Source organism: Penicillium chermesinum, assembly GCF_028974085.1.
Source record: "Penicillium chermesinum strain IBT 19713 chromosome Unknown utg000002l:1.0-5270490.0:1.0-5274688.0, whole genome shotgun sequence".
In the NCBI taxonomy this organism is placed as follows: Eukaryota; Fungi; Ascomycota; class Eurotiomycetes; order Eurotiales; family Aspergillaceae; genus Penicillium; species Penicillium chermesinum.
The window spans coordinates 3,162,853-3,179,695 of record NW_026695312.1 but is presented as its reverse complement, the minus strand read 5'-3'; the positions used below and the strand labels follow the sequence as shown (position 1 = coordinate 3,179,695).

Below are 16,843 nucleotides of genomic sequence, written 5' to 3'. Positions count from 1 at the left end.
ACCAATGGGTAGGAAAATAACATGACAGAGAAATAAAATGATAAAGGCCAAAAGAGAGAGAGAGAGAGAGAAAGAGAGAAATCAAAGAGAAGAAAAAAATCCTATACATCATAAAAGCCCTCTATGGTTGGGACTTGTTCAAAATAATCTCCGCCAGCGCCATCAAGGACCCGCTAGACAGCAACTCCAGCACCTGCACGTTCGCATTCGCCTCCCGGGCAATCCAGTTCCGGATCTCGATCGCTACCAGCGAGTCCAGACCCAGCGACGACACCGTCACCGATGGATCCATATCATCCAGTGAAATCACAAGCACCTGCGCCAGCTTGGCAGCAAGGGCCTGGTAGCAGATCTCCAGCGCAGCCTCCTTGGTCTCAGCGCTGTGCAGCATCACATGCAGCGGCACCGACGGGCCGCTCGCCCTGGACCTCCACTGCCCAGCTTCTCCTTGGCCGTCTCGTAGAGCACGCTGAACTTGGCGTCCTGCGCCCAGAAGTGTTCGAGAGTGGCTCCGAGACTCAGACCGGTGATGCTCTGCCCCGAGCACGACCGCGTCAGGTCTCCCGTGATCGCGGCGCCGAGCAGCGCGAGCACCTCGCCTTCATCCATCGTGTCGCTGCCAATGTTCTTCAGCACCTCGGCGAGTCGCTTGGCGTCGACGTCCGCGAGGTAGCCCGCGTCGCTGACGGCGGTCAGGTCGATGGTAGTCCCGGCCAGGCCTTGCGAGCGACGCCAGCTCATGAACTCATCGAGGAAGACGTTTGCTGCGGCGTATGCGGCTTGGCCGCGGTTCCCGATCACGCCAGCGACGGAGGACAGGGCGACGAAGAAGCCTAAGGGGGTGCCCGTGAGGACGTCGTGGAAGTTCCAGGCCCCCCTCGACCTTGCCGACGGCGACGGAATGGAAGTCGTCCAAGGTCATGTTCTCGAAGAGCATGTCGCGGAGCACCATGGCACCGTGGACGACACCGCGGACGGGAGGAAGGCCCTTCAGATCCGTGTGGATGAGCTTCTCGACGGATGGCTTGCTGCTGACGTCGCACGCCTTGACGGTGACGAGAGTCTTCTCGGCGGCAAGCTCGTCGATCAGAGCCTGGACTCTATCGTTGATCTCAGCGCGACGGGACACGAGTACGATGTTCCTTGCGCCTCTGGCAGACATCCAGCGAGCCATGCTCCGGCCCAGACCACCGGTACCACCGATCAGGATGTAAGATGCATCGGCCTTCAGGAGGGTTGAGTTGGTCTTGGGCGCAACAGCCTAGTTTCGTTTTATCAGTAAGTTTCTTTTTTTTTTTGGCTTTGTAGTCATGTAGTAGTTCAACATACCTTAACGTGGTCACCAGGATGGGGAACCACCACGATCTTACCCATAGCCTTACCAGTTTGCAAGGTACGGAAGGCAGTCTCGAGCTCGGAGATACGATATGTAGTAAGGGGAAGGATAGGGCTGATAGTACCCTGCTTGAGAAGGTGGCTGACGAAGACCAGGAGGCGGTTCATCAGCTTGGGCTTGTAAGCCGCAACCTTGGTCAGATCGACGGAGGCGAAGGTGACGTTGTATTCGAATGGCAGCATGTCCAGACGGGTGTTCTTGGTGATATCCGCCTTTCCTATCTCCACGAAGCGGCCGAACGGAGCAAGACACTCCCAGGTCTCACGGAGGAGGTCGCCAGCGAGCGAGTTGACAACGACATCGACGCCTTCGCCGTTAGTCAATTGGCGGATGCCTTGCTTGAACGAAGTGTCGCGACTGTACAGGATGTGATCCTCGGGAATGCCGTACTGGGTCATCAGGAAGTGCTTCTTCTCGACGCTACCGACGGTAGTGAAGATCTCTGCTCCGATCATCTGAGCAAGCATGATGGCCGACTGGCCTACTCCACCAGCACCAGCGTGAATGAGGACGCGCTCGTCAGACTGAAGACGACCAAGGTCAAAGAGCGCGTAGTACGCAGTGCAGAAGACCACAGGAACAGTGGCACCGACCTCGAAAGACATATCCTCCGGAATCAGAGCAGCGCTGGTACCCTTGCAGCGAGCGTACGTTGAGTACGCACCCAGAGGAAGAGCCATGACACGGTCACCGACCTTGACATGCTTCACGTTCTTTCCTGCGGCCGCAACAACACCAGCACACTCGATGCCAATGTATGGCTGAGCTAATTGGCCCATCGTGACGACGATATCCTTGAAGTTGAGGCCCGTGGCCTTAACCTCGATCTCAATGTCATCGTCATCCAGAGGCTCGGGCTCCTCGTCGGTGAAGTAGAGGGTGTCCAGGGCTCCAGCACTGCCAATCTCCAGCTTGAAGCGGCGCCCTGGCTGGTGGAACGGCTGCGATGAGATGGTCATCTCGTGAGTCTCATTGTGCACGAAGGCATTGGCTGCCTCGTCATCTCCCACACGGGGGACCAGGAGGTCAGATCCCCGAGCCTTGAACTCGAAGTCCTTGCAGGGTTTGCCCCCATCGGTGGGCCAAAGGACCTCCATGGCAGACAGGACGGATCCGGAGGGGTGCTTGAGATCCTCATCGGTGATGCCGAGAGTAGCAACCTTGGCCAAAGACTCGGAACGCAGACTGCGGGTAAGACCAACAATCATGTGAGCATCGGGGCTGTCGGCACGGTAGACCCAGATAATGTGGGAGGCACTGAGAAGAGTCTTCTGCATAGACTCGAACTCGGGCTTGGTGAGGTCGCGCAGAGTCTTCTTACCTGTTTGGAGGACGATGACATGCTTGTTGGCGACATCGGCCGATCCAAATGTGGCGACTGACGGCTCCCAGCCAGCTGCGTAGCTAGAGATAGCACCCTTGATTGTTTCAGGATTGCCGTCGGGCTCTCCGAACTGGGTGATGAGGACATCGGCCGAGGTGACAGAATGGCCATTGACGTGACCGTTAGCATGGCCGTTAGCGTGACCATTGGCATGACCATTAGTCTCACCACTGGCATGGCCGTTTATTTCCTCCACCTCCTTTTTAAAAGCGTTCTCCGCAGCAGAAAGAGTAACCCACTCCAGCTTGTAGCAAAGATCACGAGTCTCAGGGCCCCGCATCGAACCTGGGTCCTTGAGGGGAGTCATGATAAGGCCCTCCATGTCAATCAGGACCTCGGAGGAGCCTTCGGGAGTAACCCAGAGATCAAATTTGGTCGGCTCAGGGCTGGGCTTGCTGGGGCCGCCATTACACCAGGCCTTGACGAAGTCACCAGTTTGAGAAGGGATCTTATCGTGGATAGTCAGGTTCTTGATCATAGTAGGCATGTAAAGGGTATCGAGCTCCATGCGACCGTTGCCCAGGATGGGCCAGACAAGGTGAAGCAAGCCATCCAGGAAAGCGGGGTGGATAGTCAATGGAGCCTCGAATTCCTTGGGCATCATGGTCTTGGTGTCGCGAACGAATAGATCGGCACGAGAGTGGCGAGAGTGGGAGTAGATGTTGTCCAGGCCCTGGAAGGCAGGACCGTAGCCAGCGCCGACCTCAGCCAGGATTTGATACATGCTCTGAGCGTCGACCTTGTAAGTAGCCTGTTTAGAAACTGTGGCAATCTGCTTCTGGAAGCGCTTCTCTTCCTCTTCGGTGACGGTCGAGACAGCACTGCGCTGGCTCTTGTTGGCCCGAGTACGCACCATACCTGTGCAGTGCTCGATCCAGCCACGCTTGGTGGTCCAAGAGCAAATTCGGAATTCATCCCAGACATCAGAGTGGCCACGGGTGCCCTCTGTGTAGGGGCGGAGAGTGATGGTAGTCTCCGAATCAACCTCGTCCGTCAAGACGAGCGCCGAGCCGACCTTCACTTCACGGAAGTCGAACTGGGAGAAAACAGCATCGTGCTGTGCTGCGCGACGTCGTGCTGCCTCCACAGCCATAGAAAGGTAGCCAGCCATGGGATACACAGCCATGCCCTGCATCTTGTGCTCCCGAAGCCACTTGATATCATCGAGATGAATGACATTGCGCCAGGTTGGCTCTAGGTCGTTAGAGTACATAGCCTGGGTACCCAGGATGTCGTTTCGCACACCATCGCGGTGACTGTGTTTCTGCGCAATGCGAGACTCGTGCCAATACTTTGTGCCGTGCTGCCACGGGTAGCGAGGCAAATCTGTGAGGAAACTGCGGTTCTTCGCTTTACTAGTGGGGAAGTTTATCTCCGTGATGTTTAGATTCATGCCTCGAACAAAGGCAGCACCGGCAGCGTCCAAAACAGACTGAGCAGCCTCCGCGTTACGAACCACGGTAGGAGCGTACGCAATCTTGGTGGCCGCCGATCCAAGGGTCTTGAGAGTATCCAGAACCGGGCCCTTCAGAGCAGAGTGAGGGCCAACTTCCATCAGCAAGTTGGGTCGGGTCTCTTCGCTTCCGCACATCTTGCTGAGGGCGTCAGCAAAAAGAACAGTAGAGGTCAAGTTCTGCACCCAGTAGGCTGCTCCCAGCTCAGATGGCTGCGCAATATTTCCAGTGACGGAAGAGAAGAAGGTGGCTGTTGAGGTCGCAGCAGGCTTGATAGACTCAATAGCCGACAGATAGGCCTCGGCGACATTCTTCATGTGGTCAGAGTGGTAGGCGACGTCAATCTTAAGCTTTCGGTTGAAGAGCTGCTTCTCTTGCAAAATAGCCTCGAGTTCGTCAACAGCGGCGACATCACCGGAGACAGTAACACTCGAAGGACTGTTAACACAAGCAATAGTAGCATAAGCACCCAAAGTCTTCAGCATGGGCTTGACAGCATCAGGACCAGCACCAACAGCTATCATGGTACCCTTCAGATCAGTGCAGGTCTTCTTCAGCAACTGGGTCATCTGGCCACGGCGGTAGGCAAGAGCCATGGCACCCTCCAGGTTGTAGATCCCGGCAGCATAAGCAGCCCCAATCTCACCGGAACTGTGTCCCACAACGGAAGAGGGCTTGACACCCCATGAGGCAAGAAGGTCCGTCAGCGCGATCTGGAGCGCTGTACATGCCGGCTGGCTCAAATGAGGAGAGTTGATCTCCGACTCAGCAGCTTCCTTCTCGAGAGCTTCCAGAAGAGAGAACTCAGCACCGAGATCCCGCAAGCAGCGGTCGGCCCGTTCCATCGCACTGGCGAAAACGGCGTATTCCTTCATGAGAGGCATACCCATCTGAGCCCATTGCGCACCCTGTCCAGTGAAAACAAACGACACAGTAGGAGCACCCAGCACTCGAGCGGGGTTGACCTTCAACTGCGCGAGACGGATACCGAGGCCATCCAGTGATGGAGCAGATAGGGCCACCCGGTATGACAAGTGTGACATCTTGCTACCCACGGTGTGGGCAAAGTTCCCGAACAGAGACTTTTCGAACACTTCGGGGCGCTGCTCAAAGTAGACACCGAAGTCCCGGATCTTTGTCTTCAGCGACTCCTTGTCGTTGGCGGAAATCAGGAACAGTTTGTGAGAAGGGTCATTGTCGAGATCGGGGTTATCTTGGGTCTCGACTGGTGGAGGCGCTTTCTCGAGAACCACATGGGCGTTGGTCCCTCCGAAACCGTAGTTCGAAACACTGATATATTTTTTCCCGCGGGGCCATGGGCGTGTCGAGGTAACGACCTTCATGTTCCACTCGTCCATCGGGATATTAGGGTTGGGCTTCTTGAAGTCGGCGTTCGGCAGCAAGAGGCCTCGGTCCAGGATCATAGCAGCCTTGATCAGAGAAGCCATACCACTGGCACCTTCAAGATGGCCCACATTAGACTTGACGGAGCCAATATATAGGGGTTGCGCTTATTGCGGTTTCTTCCAAGGGCATTATGGACAGCGGCGGCCTCGATAGGGTCACCGGCCTTGGTTCCCGTACCGTGCATTTCGACGTACCCGCAGTCGTCGGGGTTCAAGTTCGCATCACGGTACACTTGTGTAATTAAATCTTCCTGGGCTTGGCCGTTAGGCATAGTAATCCCCTTTGTTCGTCCGTCCTGGTTGACACCGGTATTGGCAATAATGGCGCGGATGGGGTCCTTGTCCCTTAAAGCGGCGTCGAGAGGCTTGAGCAGGACCACGCCAGCACCCTCACCACGTGCGAAGCCAGATTTGGCTCTTTCGTCAAAAGCATAAGTCTTTCCCTCGTCGTTGAACAATCTGTGAAGACGCACGGATTAGCTCCAACAAACTTACAAGTACATCAGAATAGCGTGTATCTCAAATTTACTCACTGTGAAGTCGACATGGTCACAAAGTAGTCCGGGTTGATATTTAGTCTGCAACCACCAACTAAAGCCTCTTTTGACTCGCCGCTTCGCAAGCTCTGGACAGCAGAGTTCAACGCCACCAAAGATGAAGAACAAGCGGTATCGACGGTAAAACTGGGGCCTTGAAGGTTGAAGAAGTATGAAATGCGGTTGGATTGGAGCGCTGGGGCGCATCCAGTTGCTTGGAAATTAGGGGTCGTTTCGAGATCGCGCAGGTTGCGAAGTTCATAGTCGGCAAAATTGCCACCCACAAAGACGCCTACATTTCGGCCTGAGAGACTCTCTTTGGAATGCCAGCACTCTCCAAAGCTTCATATGCACATTCTAGCAGTAGGCGTTGTTGTGGGTCCATAGAAATAGCTTCTTGAACACTAACGTTGAAAAAGGGGGCATCGAATTGGGAAATCGTCTCTTCGTCTAAGAAATAACCGCCTTTGGGATTGGCGGTCCCCAGTTTTGAGGGGTTGGGGTGGTGGTAGGCATCGCTGGAGAATCGTTCTTTAGGGATGGGCGACCAGCCGGTGCGGCCTCGAGTACATAATTCCCATAGATCGGTGGGCGAGTTCACCTGGCCAGGCAAACGACAAGAATATCCAATCAGGGCAATAGGTTGTGGCGTCCGAACCTCACCATTCTGCCCAGTCGAGTCGGCCAATGTACTCATGGTGGAAGACTGAAAAATGCAGAAAAAGAGAGAATGAAGCGCAGGTTTCGGCCCATAACTCGCCCGGCCTTGGGGTTAAATAGGGACCGTCAAAAGAAAAACGATGGAATCAACGATCATCAGGGTGACCGTTTCCCACTTTTTGGTTTTATTTTTCCGGGCTTTTTTATATTTCATTACTGGTTTGGGATGCTTGAGATTCCCGTAATTGTTTTTCATCCCGAGGGCTCGACAACGAGCTTTCACATTGGACAGAGTTAGCGTAACTTTCGCGTCCTGCTGTGCAGCCCACTTGGGTTAAACACATTTTCAGGGACAAATGGGCCCATGCAACCCACACGAGCTTCGATCAACTGTGGGACTGCTGGATCCTTGGGACTAGTGGATCGAATGTCGATCACATGGGTTTCCGGAGGGAATGGCTGATTTCTGGCGCTGAACAGCTAAATAGCTTTCCGTCTATTCCTTTCCTCCTGCGATCTGCTCTACTGCCTTTAGCTCAACCTTGGTTTGTGCAACCGTCTTTGAGTCCCAAGATTGCCCGGTCTAGAACGCGTTTAAAATGAAGTATCTTTGCCTCCACGGTGCCATTGGCAATATCGAAGTAAGTGAAAAGACCGGGAAGACAAGTACGATCGCAAGCTTCCCTGGCTGACCCTTGGCAGAACATCAGTATCCAACTGTGTAGGTGGCATCAAGGACCATAATATCATCGGATTTCTCTCTAACTCGTCTGGACCGTTAAGCCCCCTTGCAGAAGGAATTGGAGACAGATAATGCCGCATCATTCGTCTACATCAATGCGCCAGTACCAATAACCCCTCCAGAAGGTAATGAAACCCGCTAAACTCCCCCCTGAGAATTCCCAAATTGACATATCTCATCAGGCTTCGATGAGTACTTTGGTGTCGGTCCGCATTACCGGTGGGCCGACGACGGTGGTCAAGCTGCAGATTCAATGATCAGTCGGGTTCGGACCATTCCCGATGGGCAAAACCCAGAGGACGTGATGCGCGAACTGAAAGGTGATCGCGACGTGGTCTGGAACAACTACGGCCAGGTGATGGAGTACCTCGACACGGCGATCGCCAACGACCCCGATATCCATGGCATCATTGGTTACAGTGAAGGCGCCGCGATGGCCTCGACCTATATTCTGGATGAGGAAAGGCGGTTCAACGAGAGTGGGCGACCGCGTCGCATCAAGTCCGCCATGTTCATCACCGGGTGGCCCCCGATGAACCCGAAGGACGGTATCCTCCTTGCGGACGAATGCGACGTGATGATCGATGTGCCTACTCTGCATGTTGTGGGAGCCAACGGTACGAATTTGAAGCATAATCTGTTGGGTCTACTACTTTTGTCGGAACTAATGCGCTCTTTCTAGATCCATTCCGTCATGGCGCCTTCGCCTTGTACAATGTCTGTGATCCCGATTCGGCGATATTCTTCGATACGGGCAAAGGACACACCATTCCACGCTCTGGATTGGTGATCCAGGAACTGGCCGACGCGGTCCGGGCCTTGGTCAAGAAGGGCAATGGCGAGGAAGAGTAGTGATTTTCATCGATAAGCACAGCATTTGGGATTTCGGGTTATAAATCGGCATTCGCGAATCTTATTTCATCATCGATTTAGAATTGGTCATACAAAACAAGGATTACGTTGATACACGCCCCCGGGTAGAAGGAAGCTTTGTCCTGCTGTACGAGCCTTCTTTTGTGTAGATGAGAACCACCATGATACGAATTCGAGACGGTCGCTCAAAATCAGTTGTATTGGGAGTCCGGATGTTTCACCTCAATTATCAGACTTCGAGTTATGTGCAATGTCTCAAGTCGTTCCTTGGAGCTGGTTATCATTTTCTTGAAACCTCCACGCTTTTTAGTTTGGTAAAATTGAAAATTACTGCGTAAAGGGCAGAGGATAAAAATAACAATAAAAAAAATAAAAACTTTATTCCATACAAGTGTTCAAGGGCTTCCACCAAAATGCGATCGATCGGCGCGACCTGAGTCCCAAACCTTTCGATAAGCTGGTTTGGATGTAATAAACGAAACCCATAGAACGGGACGGCGCTGATCCCAATCTCTCTTGGATCTGCCCTGGATTCTCCCCCGTCACACACCCGGCTAGTATTGACCTGCCACGTTCACCCTCCTTTCAAAGAAAAAAAAAAGAATAAATCCAAGAATCTTATTCGCTGGATATGGTAGGCAGTCCAAACGAGATCATGGTATTGCTCTTTATCAATTCTTCCCCTCGCGAGGGTCCATTGGGCCAAGCCCCTCCAAAACATGTGATTCCAAAACCCTTAAATAACTTAAATAAGTGGCGACTGGTAGCCCCGTAATCCAGAATGGTGACTGGCCAATCCCTAAAAAGGCATCCCATTACCCACTCCCTCATCATAGCCAATCGTCATGCACGTCATGTTCTTCCAGAAGCTCTTGCTTCTCAGTTGCATTGGTTTGCAGCCATCCTACACCCAACTCACCCCACAGGAGCGATGCGCTACGGGCGTCCATGCTATTCTAATCCGTGGTCAGGGACCTGGCGACCACCTGAACGTGTTGGTGACCATGCAAAATCTGGTCTTGGAATTAATTCCTGGCTCCAGTAGTGTGGCCCTGCCTTTTAACCATGGCGATGATGACCATAGGGTAGCCGCTGCAGAGGGGGCGCTTATGATGCAGCAATATATCAGGGATTATGTTGCATCCTGCCCAAAATCGAAGATCTTCCTGCTGGGATACTCTTTGGTGAGTCGAAAGAGTTATGGGGTGATTTCAGCAGGGAATCTTTTTTTTTCCTTCTTTCATTAATCTCTTCCTTTATTTTTATTGTACTTTTTTGTACTTTACTTATACTTATATGTTTACTTCGTATTTTTTGCTCCTGATCCGACCCGGAGTCCATACAGACGCTGCGTTGTTTTGACTCATCTCTTTGCCCTTCTCTGGCCATCAGTGGCTAAAATTTATTCTCCAAACAGGGCGGGATTGTCGTGATGGATGGATTGTGTGGGACTAGTTCGCTTTGGCTCATGAGCGTCCCCACTCTCGAGCCTAAGTACAACAAGAATGGCAAGTGCGGGCCACACACATAATCTTATTTCTCGCTAGATCGTTTGGGGCTGACGGAGAAGTTCGCGCTCCCAGTCATCGCGGCCGCCACCTACGGTGAAGAGACCTTTATTCCCGGAATGAAATGGAATGCCGGGACGTGCACCGATGGAGTTGGCGTAAGAAGCTTCGACCCGAACCCAAGATCTGTCTCACTCACAAAGCAGACGGACATTATAGTTGTACCCACGTATCCATCCCGAATGGTGCAGCCCCTACGCGAATTCGCTTCGAAGCTACTGCGACGAGGGCGACAGCGCATGCTGCGGGAAATACCCCCCCGGCGACAACGGGGCCCACCACTTCTACATTTTCAGGTATAATCTCGACCTGGTGCACTTTGTCCAGCGCAGAATCAACGAAACAGGAGCCCTATGACTTTGAGGGGCTTGGGCACGACCCATGCGGAGCTATGTCCCGAAGCGCACAGGAAGGAACAAAAGGAGTAAAGCGATGTAAATCCGCACGTTGATCTGTGACAGGGGGGATGGGGAAGTCCCCTTTCTTTCGAGGAAGGGCGCTATGCTAAATCCGGAGCTAAGGTATTTGCTTAGCTCCAGATAAAGTGGGTATCTAGGTGGAGCAGTGGAGGTAATTCGGACCACGGGAGCCAAATCGAATCTTGCTGAGGGTCTGTGGACGGCTCAGAACCCAGGGTGTAAAGATGATCGGGCGGTCCTGTCTTACGGTATAGGGCCTTTTTCTATCTCAGCTTTCCATGTGGACTGAACAGATAAGGATCGACGACGATCTTCTACTGAATATTTCGGATTTCCTCCGGACACGTCAACTTTGACCCTTCCACAGGTATTTACCGTACCTCCGATCCACATGGCGGTACCCCCGATGCCATTTGCGGAGCGTCAATCTCGGCTGATTATGTCTTCCTTTGGGAAGGCCCGGGCGAATGGTGTCTGGGGTTTCGCATCTTCGGGAGCCTGAGAGGTTGATTATTGGCCTTCCAGGAGGTCGCTACCCACGTAATTAGCAGCACTATCGAGTAATAGAGTTGTCAATTACGGTTGCCCTGGACGAGCCTATTTGGAGAATTCCAATTTTGGGAAAATCATTGTAACCCCAGACTAAGGGGGTTCCCATGGTTTTTTGGTACCGAGCATCGTCATTGACAACCTTGGTTGGAGGCCCGGATAAGCTTATCGCACCCTTATCGCGAATATACTTTACAAGTTCCAAGTCCTGTGGTCAAATCTCTGCAAGGAACGGAAGATTGCATGTACAGTCATGCTGTACATGCAGGGATTGCCTCTGCATGCGGTACCAGTGCCACAAGGTCCCCGGGATCCCCGCACATCTGCGGCTTGCCATAGCACTGACCGAAGTGCAATGGCAGGGAGTGCCTTCTGTGCTTGGAGAACCAGAAGACCGTCGCTAGTTCCAAGGGCAGCGTCCCCGTAACTCCGGCCTTGGTCAATTCGCCGCATCCCTTGCTTATCCAAGATTACTACCCAGTACAAACCAGTACACAATACCATTACTGGTACTGGTATAGAGTCATCGGTTGGACTTATTAAGTCTTCTGAAACACGGCCTCTTCAGCATGCTATAGTCTGTAACTTGGACTAATGCTTCGGCCGAAACACCCAGATGGGTAGACATGCTTGGGAAGCCATGCTGTGCGGTCGTTAGGCCGAACCATGTTTCACGCTGCGTAGATCATCTCCCCATGCGCTTAAACTTCGATGCTTCACTTTCTACTTATCACATGGCAAATGTACAAATGTAAATTAACCGATCTGCTTCAGATGACAAGACTGCCTCGTCAGGATACTGTAATATGTTTCAAGGCCCTATGCATCGTCTAGCTAGCGCAGCCCCGAAACGTAGGGTTGAGATCTTGAAAAGGAATGGTGGAGAGGCAAATAAAGTTCGGTATACACCTGTGCGCACGCACTCGAGACGTTGACGGTTCCACCTATCCCAACGGCCATCCGAGACTCAAAAATGGTCTTCGTGACCTGTGGCTAGACCAGTCTACTACCTTGGAAAACACCACATGCGCCGTGTATCCTTGGTTACGTCCTTATTCGAGAGCAAGTTTCTTGGAGACCATGCAGATCTCAGGATTACGCGAAGTGTGCTTGTGCTGTCCAATGGCAAGAGCATCGTGGATATTCGGGTGTAGCGTCCATATCATGGCCGCCTTTGCGAGCGGGCCTAGCTTCTGCTAGCACCCTTGTGACCAAGAATGAACCGGGCATACCTTGCTAGGTAAGTCCTAGTCAATATCCGATATATTTATCTTTTGAACATCTAATAACTAGAGCTACGAGGATCTCCGCCGTACCATACCACTGATGTCGTTTCAGTGCGTTCCGAGCCTACATCTCGATATGGCCAGGTCGAAAAGAGAAGGACGCCGTGGACTTTGGATATCAACGGCTATTATGTTTAATAATTTCCCATAGGCAGGTGTAATATAATCTTGAAAGCCTCGGTCGGGTTACTGTGGCGTACCAGTAATTCAGGACGATTGTCAGCAGGCACCCGAATATGAAATCACATTGGCAGAGCTTGCAATCTAATGGCGGATATCGGCAATCATCTCAGTAAGAAAGATTAGCCCATCCTGTCGAAACTTTTGGCTGGCGGTGGAAGCATGCTGAATGCGGACCGAGGTCCTTAACGCAAGGTATCAGCAGCCGATCCAAGGGAATGTCGCCCGGTTCACCGACCATAGCAAAACCGCGGGAGGAAGCACATCGGAAAATTATTCGATTTCTGGAATGCAAGGTCATGGAGATATGTTCAAGAAAACATGAGGTTCTATGAAATTGGATATAATATCCAAGCTATATATGTGGAGGGAAAGAAAGAGCTATTAACGGTCAAGCGTCAAGCTCCTTATTAGATATCTACCACCAGAATGTTTTCATGAAAGCCATCTTATCACTGAGTCACAAATCACAAATCATAGGGACTGATTCTAGAAGTGGTCCAGATAGCAAAGACCAGCTGGAGTCTGAACGTACTAGACCGATCCAGCTAGGCCATCAGGGGCAGAAGAGGGTGCACAGACACCATCATAAATAAGCAGCATCGCACAAATACGAGCACCACATTTGATTATATTTCAGGTAGACTGTCAAAGCAGCAATTGGCCTTGGGGGGGGATTCTACTGTTGAGAACAGGCTGTTGTCCGGCAGTATACAAAAGTTGCTAGGGGAGAGACTCGAGACTAATCCCGTTCCGGCGAAACCCAAATCTCCCTTTTTTTCCAAGACTCCAAAGCAGAACAAAAGCTGTTACAGCAACCACCAGCACTCAATGTCTTTCCTGTCTGCCACTCGCCCTCTGACTGGCCTCTTCTCCAAGTCCTTGCCGTTCGCCTCTGGCCCGCGCCGCCTGTACTCGACCCCTCGACCCCCCCAACAACGCCCCGAACAACACCCGTTCGCAGTTCAAAGTCCTCCCCATCGTGGCCATCGTGCTAATCGGATCCGGCTCCTACGCGCTGCTCGTCAAATCTCGTACAGGCCAGACCCGCCCAACCAACTAAGACGATCATTCCCCCTAAAAACCCCCGCCACCCTGCTTCCCGCGCTAAGCTTTTTCCCATCAAAGTGTCCCCCCCCACCTTGACCCCTCGAACTTAATTCCTGCACACCGACAAATAACACACACTCACACTTTCCTCTCCTCCTTCCCCATCCCTCGATCTCACCATGGCCGACGCTAAAGCCCCCCCGCTTCTCCTCCGACCAGGTCACGGTCGTCTTCTTCCTCGGCGGCCCAGGCAGTGGCAAGGGCACCCAGTCCGCCAACCTGGTCAAGGACTACGGCTTCGTCCACCTGTCCGCAGGCGACCTCCTGCGCGCCGAGCAAGTCCGCGAGGGCAGCGAGTACGGCGCCATGATCAAGAACTACATCACCGAAGGCAAGATCGTGCCCATGGAAGTCACCGTCGCCCTGCTCTCCAACGCAATGGCCGACTCGCTCGCTGCCGCGCCGCCCCCGCCGGCACTCAGGCGCGCTTCCTGATCGACGGCTTCCCCCGCAAGCTCGACCAGGCCGTCTTCTTCGAGGCGACGGTGGCCCCCTCCGAGCTGGTCCTCTTCCTCGACTGTCCGGAGGAGGTGATGGAGAAGAGACTCCTGAAGCGTGGCGAGACCAGTGGTCGCGACGACGACAATGCGGAGTCGATCCGCAAGCGTTTCCGTGTTTTCGTTGAGACGTCCATGCCTGTCGTCGACGATTATGAGAAGAAGGGGAAGGTCGTTAAGGTTAAGGCTACCGGGTCTGTCGAGGAGGTTTATAATGAGGTTCGGGCTGGGATTGAGTCTCGTGGTATTAAGCAGCGCAGCTAAAGGGGCCTTCTTTTTTGTAACCTGGGTTGACGTATATATGCTTGTGTGGAGGGTGCTCAGTGGCAATGGCAGATATTGGTTTTGTTCTTTTTTTTATTTCACATTGTGTGGCATTTTAGCCTTTGGATTGATAGAATACGGGTAGGCTGGTGGGAGGTGCATGTCTATACCAGCCAGACATAAAGACATCCTTGATATTTGATCGGAGTTTGTGCTGATTAGTAAATCCTATCAATCCTGATGTATGAATGTCAGGCTGGGCCATCTAGATGGGATGCCTATCTAGTTTTCATCATATGACTCAGATGGTCAGACAAATAGCCAGGGACATCTTAGGGAGGAATGTTTTGTGAAATATTGTTATTCTTGTTAGGAAGTTTAACCCTTCCAGTGGACATAAGACAGTAAGAAAAAAAAAAAAAGAGAAAAAAACATGACATGACTCGTGGGAACCCAAAAATCAGTGGGGGCCAGTAGATTCGTCCCTACAAACCGGCCAAGAGACAAAAGAGATATCGAATGCATCAATAAATAAATAAAAAACAGATTCTGCCTTCTATTAGCGGAGAGAAAGAATTTTTGTGTGTTCTGCGAGTTTGATCCACTCCGTCTCATCATCGAACACCGATTTTCCATGCAGTCCTACCTAGGTAAAGCAGCCCGAACTTTACTCAGCAGCAGCCTCTACCTCGCGGGGCTGTGACTGCTGGTTGCGCCGCCTGTCAATACCACGGCCCTTCTCGCCATTCTTAGCAGCCTCCTGGTCCGCAGCAGCCTGGATGCCCTCACGGACGAAGCGCTCACGCTCCGAGCGGATGACGCTAAGAACATTCTCGAGCGAGCGGCGCCAGACCATCAAGCGACCCTGGACCTCAGCCCATTGCTTCTCGCCGAACACACGGTAGGTGGCACGGTGGACCAAGAACTCTGAGCGCAGCTGGGAGAGCTTGCCCTCCACAAGACCGGCGCGGATGGTGTCAATAACCCACATCTCGACCTCGGAGGGCTCGACACGCAGAGCAGAAGCGATGGTGGAGTAAGCGAGCGAGCGCGAGGGGGTCGAAGAAGCGAGTGACGTGAGCGTCAAGAGACGGATCTTGGTCTTCAGGGCATCGGCGGATTCGGCAAGAACGCCGTTAGAGATAGTGGAAAGGGGGGTGGCGGCAATGAACTCCTCGTAGGCTTCCAGGGTATCGGAGGTGAAAATCTCGAGCAGCTCGAAAAGGGTACTGTCGCTGGTGCGGAGAGCCTGCACGGCGTCGGAGGCAGTCAAAGTAGTGAAGTCGAAGACGTGGGGGCGACGCAGCGCAGAGGCGAGAGCGCGCACAGCCAGTTCGCGAGCGGCAGGCTTGCTAGCATCCGCTGGGGGGATGGTCTGCAGGGCCTGGAGCACATGCGACTGGGCGAGAGCGTCGTCACCGGCAGACACCGCGGCATCAGCGATCGCAAGATGCAGCTTCTGGACCTCTTCGTCATCCAATTCCCATGCCGACAGCCATGTGGGCAGTTGGTTGGCCAGCTGTGGCTTCAAGGCCTCGAATGCATATCCAGATCCAGATTGACGAATCACAGCGACGGTGGCCAGTAGGACGTGGTACCGGCTTGAATCGTTGGCGGAAAGAGTATTGAAGATGGTGGTGAGGATGGAGAGGGCCAGAGTCGGGCCGAATTGAGGGGAGGTGGTGATGGGCTTAGCGAGATAGGTGCAGATGCGAGGGAGGAACAAGTCCGGGTTGGATGATTGGAGGACAAGGTGGATAAGGAGGTTGTACGAGGGGGTGATTTCTAGCAATTTTAGACCAATGTTAGCCGTTGTGTCTTCTTCGTCGAGGCACACAGAAAAAAGTTGCGGCGCCGTTCAATATTCCGATATCGAATTTGGAGAACCGGTCGCAAATTCGCGATCCGTCACTCACCCTTCTCTGGGGCACCGTTCAAGGCAGTAGCAGCCCCCACAAGCTTTTTCAAGACCTCATCGTGCTGTTTCAGGTCAGGCTCGCCCTCGGATTGTTCCTGCTGGCGGATCGGCTGCAATAGCGGGGCGATCTCGGACTGAAGGCTCTCCTCTTTGCGGAGGGCGTCGATGTACTGAGCGAACTCCTCAGCGAGCTCGGAGAAAGAACCCTCAATGAGGAGGGTGTTAGTCGGAGCAGGCATGGCGTGGTGTGGTGAGAGGAAGGAGGGGGAGAGGTTCTTTGAGGGTGGAGTCTATCGATAGAGAAATTTCAGTGTGTGCCAAAAAGTCTTGGCGAAGGGAACACAGATTTGCCCATGCATTGTGGCCGGTGACTACAGCAAACCACCACGCAATCACCACGTCCGGTCTTTTCTACAGTCTTTACAGCCAAGTGGCAGTAAGGTAAGAATTGGAAGGCATTTATTATTGCTCAACGTGTTTTATTAAGCCATATTTTCTCATGGCACTCCCCATACGAGGACGCTTATGCTTCTGTGCTAAGAACAAGGGAATGGCAGGGACCAGCGCCGCATTGATGAAGAAATCATATCGATGCTGTCAC

General features: G+C 52.9%; 5 protein-coding genes across 5 annotated transcripts; 3 read left to right on the top strand and 2 right to left on the bottom strand.

Moving 5' to 3' along the window:
- Positions 1-121: 121 nt before the first annotated feature.
- Positions 122-6,873, bottom strand: N7468_002039 (type I polyketide synthase; the record flags this gene model as incomplete). The annotated part of the gene is made up of 7 exons (XM_058471336.1): positions 122-380; positions 407-833; positions 889-1,261; positions 1,330-5,715; positions 5,778-6,099; positions 6,174-6,468; positions 6,531-6,873. The coding sequence occupies 7 exons, from the start codon at positions 6,871-6,873 to the stop codon at positions 122-124; spliced, it is 6,405 nt and encodes a 2,134-aa protein (XP_058334477.1).
- A 562-nt stretch (positions 6,874-7,435) lies between these two features.
- On the top strand, positions 7,436-8,430 carry N7468_002038 (DUF341 family oxidoreductase; the record flags this gene model as incomplete). Its single annotated transcript, XM_058471335.1, has 5 exons — positions 7,436-7,477; positions 7,539-7,557; positions 7,620-7,703; positions 7,761-8,195; positions 8,261-8,430. The coding sequence occupies 5 exons, from the start codon at positions 7,436-7,438 to the stop codon at positions 8,428-8,430; spliced, it is 750 nt and encodes a 249-aa protein (XP_058334476.1).
- Positions 8,431-9,296: 866 nt separating this feature from the next.
- On the top strand, positions 9,297-10,376 carry N7468_002037 (uncharacterized protein; the record flags this gene model as incomplete). The annotated part of the gene is made up of 4 exons (XM_058471334.1): positions 9,297-9,635; positions 9,869-9,896; positions 9,999-10,117; positions 10,179-10,376. The coding sequence occupies 4 exons, from the start codon at positions 9,297-9,299 to the stop codon at positions 10,374-10,376; spliced, it is 684 nt and encodes a 227-aa protein (XP_058334475.1).
- A 2,908-nt stretch (positions 10,377-13,284) lies between these two features.
- Positions 13,285-14,324, top strand: ura6 (uridylate kinase ura6; the record flags this gene model as incomplete). Its single annotated transcript, XM_058471333.1, has 3 exons — positions 13,285-13,416; positions 13,723-13,859; positions 13,916-14,324. 3 exons carry the CDS (start codon positions 13,285-13,287, stop codon positions 14,322-14,324), a joined length of 678 nt encoding a protein of 225 aa, XP_058334474.1.
- Positions 14,325-14,991: 667 nt separating this feature from the next.
- On the bottom strand, positions 14,992-16,481 carry N7468_002035 (PCI domain protein; the record flags this gene model as incomplete). Its single annotated transcript, XM_058471332.1, has 2 exons — positions 14,992-16,109; positions 16,241-16,481. The coding sequence occupies 2 exons, from the start codon at positions 16,479-16,481 to the stop codon at positions 14,992-14,994; spliced, it is 1,359 nt and encodes a 452-aa protein (XP_058334473.1).
- Positions 16,482-16,843: the final 362 nt, after the last annotated feature.